This window comes from Lupinus angustifolius, unplaced genomic scaffold (assembly GCF_001865875.1).
Source record: "Lupinus angustifolius cultivar Tanjil unplaced genomic scaffold, LupAngTanjil_v1.0 Scaffold_161_1, whole genome shotgun sequence".
NCBI classification, from domain to species: Eukaryota; Viridiplantae; Streptophyta; class Magnoliopsida; order Fabales; family Fabaceae; genus Lupinus; species Lupinus angustifolius.
The window spans coordinates 284,533-291,407 of NW_017726206.1; the positions used below are offsets into that span (position 1 = coordinate 284,533).

Below are 6,875 nucleotides of genomic sequence, written 5' to 3' on the forward strand. Positions count from 1 at the left end.
TGTTAAGATAAGTCTCATACATGCATTCAGTCATGCAAACTTTACTATTTCCGAGGCTTAAATAACTCTATAGTAAGTTTTTTTGGATTGAGTTAAATCTAATTATTCTAATAAAACACAAAACTTTTCTAATACTACCATAATTTTTTTTAATTATAAATAATTGTTAGTATTTGTTGTGGCGAAACTCGAACTCTTAAGTCTTAACCTCCTACACTCTACCCGTTCTACCTAACCAACAAACCACCTTCTAACTTCTTTTTTTATATTTTAAATTTGATGTGAATGAGACTCAAACCTATAACTCTTTCACTCCATTCTTTAAACATTTCTTCTTAACCATCAAACCACCTTATGACTCCATAATACCACCATAAACTAATTAAAAGCAACGCACATGATACTTTTGATAATGAAAAGTACAGGACATTATTATTGAAAACATGGGGTTTCATCCAAGAACAAGTTGCAAAACCCTTATATCCTTTAACATCAAATTGTTTGTCCCACTTCTCAAATGCTGAAATCAAACTAGTCCCATGAATCAATTTTACAACACACATCAGAAATATTTCCATGTGTTTTATTTTTGTACAAGCCATGCATATGCTTTATTCTGGATTAGAGAAGAACTTGTTGATGGATGGCATAACCTGAGGGGACTTGTTGCGGACAAATTTCCTCAGGCTATTTTCAGCATATGCTTCACCCTCAGCATGGTTATCAAGCACCCCAGCAATTCTATTCGCTTTGTTTACCCTGAAAGTAAAAAATTATAATAGAGGCAAAAACATATATACATATCTTACACCAACTCTACAACATGTTAAACATAACACCTACGTTGTATTTTAATCTTTATTGTACACCCTAAGGATTCGTTTGCAAGTTTAGTTTTAGATGGGAATAAAAGGAAGAAGAAAACTTTAAAATTATCATTGTATTTCATAGCTTCGAAGTCTTCCATATTCTTTCTTTTCCCTCTAAAATCTAATTCCGAAACATACCTTCATTTTCCTTTCAACCATGTTATTTAAGCAAGAAAGTAGAATAATGGGTCTAAAGTTCTAACCCTACAAATTTGCCTAAAACCTTAAGGCTATGTATGCAACATGGTAGAACATGATCTATCTTTAGTCCTGTTAGTGGTCTCACTATTTTAAGGAATCAAAATGTTCTTATTTTTTTAAACTGATTCATAGTTTTGTTCCATTTATTCATAAATTACACCAAACATATAACATAAATCATTCTATTTCATCTTTATTTTGACACATCTACCAAATATAATCAAAAGCAATTATGCCTTTCTCATTTATATGTTCCGGTCTCTTTTTTACTAATAAAAACTTTGAATCAAATTCATCTCTACTACTATAAACGAAAGTTATTATTTTTGTTCTTGATTTTAAGGATATAAATGTTATATAATTATATTTAAGAAATTGAAATGTCATAGAGTTTAAAATCTGTGCATTGACAGTGTAAAGTTTTTTACACTGTCAACATTTCATTCACCATTGATTTGTATTACTTTTGTTTGAAAGTCAATGGTGACTAATAAATTAATGGTAGATGATTGATTGACAGTGTAAAAAATATTTATACTATCAATATATACATATTAAAACAAATGTCATATCATATTATTTTTCTTTTAATTTTGAGGTGATGCTCACCTAAAAATTTCATCACTCAAGTTCCAACGTTTTCGTATGGGGATTCCATTAGACACATTTTTCTAATATCAATAATAATAAGAATTTAATATGTATATATTGATATAGTGTAAGTGTTTTTTATACTGTTAGCAAATTATTTATCATTCATATGTTAAGTATTATTGACTCTCAAACAAAAGTAATACAAATCAATAATAGATGATTAATTAACAGTGTGACTTTACATTAACGTTGCATAGATTTTAAATTCTAATAATAATAGAACAAGTACTATTTGACCCGTTTCCCCATACATCTATACTATTAATAAAGGGAAAACACAAAATAACCACTCATCATGATGAAATTTGTGTTTTCCTATTTTGCCCTCAATATCTTTTTATTTATACCAAAAAACCATATAATATTATTTTCTTATTTTATCTTTATTATTTTCTTATTTTAAAAGTGTATTTAAAAAATTGAATATTAGACCAATCGAATAAATTCAACTGTAAATTTAGCGCAAAAAATTATATTTGAATTTATAAAATACAAATTATATATTACAAACGATAGGAAAGCAAGTTGACAAGCACGACAGTGCATGTTAACACGCTAGTATAAATAAGGTTAAAACGAAAAAATAACAATCCTTCGGCATAATCTCGGTATTATTATGTGTAGTAATGCAAAACTTCTGCAGCATGTTTAACAACAATTAATTCAATCAAGTCCTTGAGTTAACCCCTGTAATTTACATGCGGAGAAAAGCAATTGGATATGAATAATGAATTATAAGAGAGAGGTCTATCTAAATAACATTTTCATTATTATTTGAGTCACACATATTATTTTATAATTTATTATAGATCCCTATAAAATAAAAATAATATCTACGTCTTTCTCATAATGATAAATATCATTCTTATTTTTATTTGGGTCTCACAACCTACCCCATACTTATATATATTTTAATAAATATAGCAAAATATTAAGAATAATTACTTATTTATCAATAAATTAAAAATTGTTATAATTTATTATAAATATTAGAAATCAATTATAAATAAAAAATATAAGACAAGTTGGGGTTCTTCGATTTTTTTTTTAATTTCGTTTCTGCAAAATTTTATTTTTTTTAAAATTGCTTATTATAAATATTAGAATAATTACTTATTTATCAATAAATTAAAAATTGTTATAATTTATTATAAATATTAGAAATCAATTATAAATAAAAAGTATAAGACAAGTTGGGGTTCTTCGATTTTTTTTTGAATTTCGTTTCTGCAAAATTTTATTTTTTTTGTAATGATTTTGGACTTTTTGATTTTTATGGCTTGTATTTATTCTTAGATTTTGTATTTTCATTGTTTTTCTCTCCTCAAGAAGGAGTGTTCTTATTTAATCATTTTTGTTCTTATTTAAGAACAAAACACAAGGAATAAAAACACTACAGTAAAGAACATAATAAGAATACTCCTATTCTATTAAGAACAGTCTTAAAAACAATCATTGTGGTCGCTTTAACATTCTATATTTTGTATGAGAGAAAAAATTATGAACCCAAATTTATAAAGAACTATATAAAATTTATATGTGTAGGTTTGAACAAGACTCTATTAGGATTGAAGATAAATTGTGAGGACAAAATAAAAATAATACACATTGTTTATAGAAAACTTAATTATGTTATATTTTTAGGAAAAAATGTCTCATACAAATCTAAATGATGCGATATGAATTTGGATATTAAATATATTTTAAGTCAAAAGAAGCCTTAATTTGTCTCATTTTTTATATCCCTATGTCAGATTATTATTTTAATTAAACATAAAAAATACAAAGATAAAATTAATTGTATATATATAAAAAAATTAGAATCCTATTAATTATAGGTCTTGGTTGGTACCAAAATACACTAATAGTTTCTCTTTGCAATTTGAGCACATCTTATGTTTTATAAAGTATGTCATTCTATGTGTCATCAGTTTTAATTAGTTAGACAAATATTTAATAATTAAACTATTAATTTAAATACATTTTTCAATCTATCAGAGTTGATGGCACATAAAGTGACATATATTATGAAAAAAATGTTATACTTATACACTTTAAAAGATACAATCCCCTTTAAAAGATGGATTTAATATGTATACACTGGTAGTGTAAATGTTTTTTATATTGCCAGTCAAACATTCACCTTTGATTTATTAACCACTATTGACTCTCAAATAAAAGTAAAACAAATCAATGGTGGATGATGTATTGACAGTATAAAAAACTTTCCACTGTCAATACACAGATTTTAAACTCTTAAAAGATATACATTCCTAACTCCTAATCCAGTTTGGAATTTGAATAGTAATTTGTAATAGAGTATACTTATCCACCTATCTACAAAACAATGTTTAGATAAGATTGTTTGAATCTATCCTCGTCTTTCATTACCACTTTTTTATATTGATCTACTTTAACATAAACTAAATACATACCTAACTTCAGGATTGGTCCATATGTTTCTAACAAGTTGCATCCCGCAGATCCCTACAACTGTGCCAACTGCAAGGAAGAGTGGGTATACCTATTCACATGTCAATAAACCATTATCAAATTTTGGCTCATTACATTCCAATATAATTTCATCAAAATAAAATTGCTAATTTGATTGCTTTTTAAGGACTAATATTTTATTCCTAAAATTCTATTAATGAACATATCATGCATTACAAGATTATGATAAATATTATATTTGCATTGCTTCTAATTGTAGATTGTGTCACTGTCGCAACACTACTTCTGTTATGGTGATGTCCCAAACATATCATATTATAATGGTGGTGTGATATCGAATATGTGACTAATGAGCACAAATATACTAGATCACAATACAATCAAATCATACCACAACACAACCATATATGGGGTACACTAGATCACATAAAATTTAAAAATATTTTTTTTTAAATCACAAATGTTTCATACCACAATGCCTACAAACACAATTTAAACGATGAATTATTCTATTCATATTTGTTAACTTGATATCAGCCAAACATGATGGTTAACAAAAAAAGTAGTGGAAACCAGAAAAAGAAAATTAATAGTAATAAAGAAATGCAGAAGTACCTCGGGCCTGATCCATTTTGAGCCAGCCATGATAGAGAAATGATGCAAGAGTGACAGAGAATAGAAAAGTACTGTATCCTGATTATAAAAAAAAAAAGTTATGTATCCTCTGCCTCTAAGAAAACTTGTGAATATGAAAAAAATGAGAAAGGTGACTGATGAGGAAAGTTCATAATTATAATTGAAAATGCAATGCAAATAAATATAGGAAAAAAATGTATCCAAAGTTTTAATACAATATAATTGCACCATCTATCACATATATTTAATCATTATTCACATTTTTTAAAAAGTTATACAAATAAATGCTAAATGTAGAGTTTTATACAATATTATTATATCATCTATCATTTATTATATTTAATAAAAAAGTAATACTGGTCAATGAAGTATAAGCATACATATCACACGCAATAAATATTACTTATGGTCTTATATGCTTTATTATGGGGTCAATACAATGGACCTCGGCATTTGAGAATGATTTGCTTCTGCTCATGGTTTTCAATCTCTAAACAAGTGCCTTTTTTTTTTGTAATAAATATATTTATTCTATATAATAGTAACCTTTTCCCTATAAAGTCTTTTCATATATACCTTATTAATTCAATTTTATGTTATAAAATATCCTCAAAAAATATTATTTTAATATTGTCAGTCCACCACAATGGCTTGTATTTATTATATATACCTTTTGTATTGCAACTTCATACCTTCTTTTTAGTCTCTTTAGTATTTTCATTTTTTAATTTTATAATTATATCATTCTTTTCCTTACGCCTTTTTTCTAATATAAAGTCTGGGTGTTGTATTCTAATAGTTCCTTATGGTCAAAATAAGCCTCGCTACTTTATGAGTACTTATAAATATATTTATATATTATTCACTAAGGAGATTCCAACAATAATATGTGAATTCACCTTATTATGAACTCCGAGATGATTTCTTAGGAACTGGCCTAACTTTTTTATGACTTTTCTACACCTTTTTAAGATGTATTGTTTAATATTTTTCATACGGTATTATTATTTGATGAACATAAATTTATTGTTCTATATTCTATCACATATGTTGTTTCGCACCAATAAAAGTATGACATGTTAAATAAAATTTTAAAAATTTGTTATTTTTATTATTTTTGTTTTATTATCATTGACGTGAGATAATATATAAGACAAAGTTTCGAACATCATATATTTCTTATATAACACCTTAAAATTAGAAGTGTATATCTAATCTTATAAAGTATAATATGTAAATTTTTTTTGGTATTACCAAGTGTATTCCTCCACCTTATGGGTATGAAACTAATATCTTTTAGGGTCATAATTGCCCCTTCTAATAAGTGTCGCTATCAAGAATCGAACTCATAACATTTTAGTCATCCCCAGACAACATATACTTCTTATCAAACACATTAAAATTAGAAGTGTATATCAAATCTTATAAAGTATAATATGGCAATCTAGATAAATAAAAAAACTCATTGTCATATTCCAGTTTAGAAATGATACATAATATCTAGAGCCACACTAAATAACATTTACTATTCTATGCTGATAACCTACGGGATTCTATTGGTCAAATGGGTTTAGCTTTTGGTCAATCTGTATGACCGGTATTGGATCTGGGTTGACATGCAACTTTTTGATTTTTGGATGAGTAATGATATATCTTCATACTCATAAGAAATTGACATAAGAAATTGACATATGTAACTTATAAATCAATTATTAATAAATAAAGTACCACCTTGTGACATATGTCATCTTATGAATATGATGATTAATATTGCTCTTTGCTATTAGGACGGGATAGTCAGAAACAGAAGATGAGTGGTCGGTAGAAGATACCCGGTTGAATGTCAGAGATCTGATAGTCTGGTCGAATTATCGTTTAGACCTGCTGGGGAGGTACCTGAAAAGGTTCTCCGACGATCAAGTCAATAGAGAATTCTAGAGAGATAAATGGAATAAATAAGAGAGAAATTGAAGCAATAAATGTAACAATAAGTGAGAGAATGAGAATTGAATTACTCCCTGTGTGGTCTCCTCTATTTATAGAATTTGAGATACGCTGAGA

General features: G+C 26.8%; 1 protein-coding gene across 1 annotated transcript; it reads right to left on the minus strand.

Moving 5' to 3' along the window:
* Positions 1-404: 404 nt before the first annotated feature.
* Positions 405-4,917, minus strand: LOC109340331. Its single transcript, XM_019577996.1, has 3 exons — positions 4,794-4,917; positions 4,160-4,248; positions 405-759 (listed from the first exon to the last, which is right to left on the minus strand). The coding sequence occupies exons 1-3, from the start codon at positions 4,821-4,823 to the stop codon at positions 612-614; spliced, it is 267 nt and encodes an 88-aa protein (XP_019433541.1). The 5' UTR covers positions 4,824-4,917; the 3' UTR covers positions 405-611.
* Positions 4,918-6,875: the final 1,958 nt, after the last annotated feature.

Coding starts and splice junctions, on each gene's coding strand:
- LOC109340331 (XM_019577996.1), bottom strand. CDS start 4,823: ATGGCTGGCTCAAAATGGATCAGGCCCGAG. Junction 4,249..4,793: donor CAAAATGGATCAGGCCCGAG/GTACTTCTGCAT, acceptor ACATGTGAATAG/GTATACCCACTCTTCCTTGC. Junction 760..4,159: donor TGGACCAATCCTGAAGTTAG/GTATGTATTTAG, acceptor TTTTACTTTCAG/GGTAAACAAAGCGAATAGAA.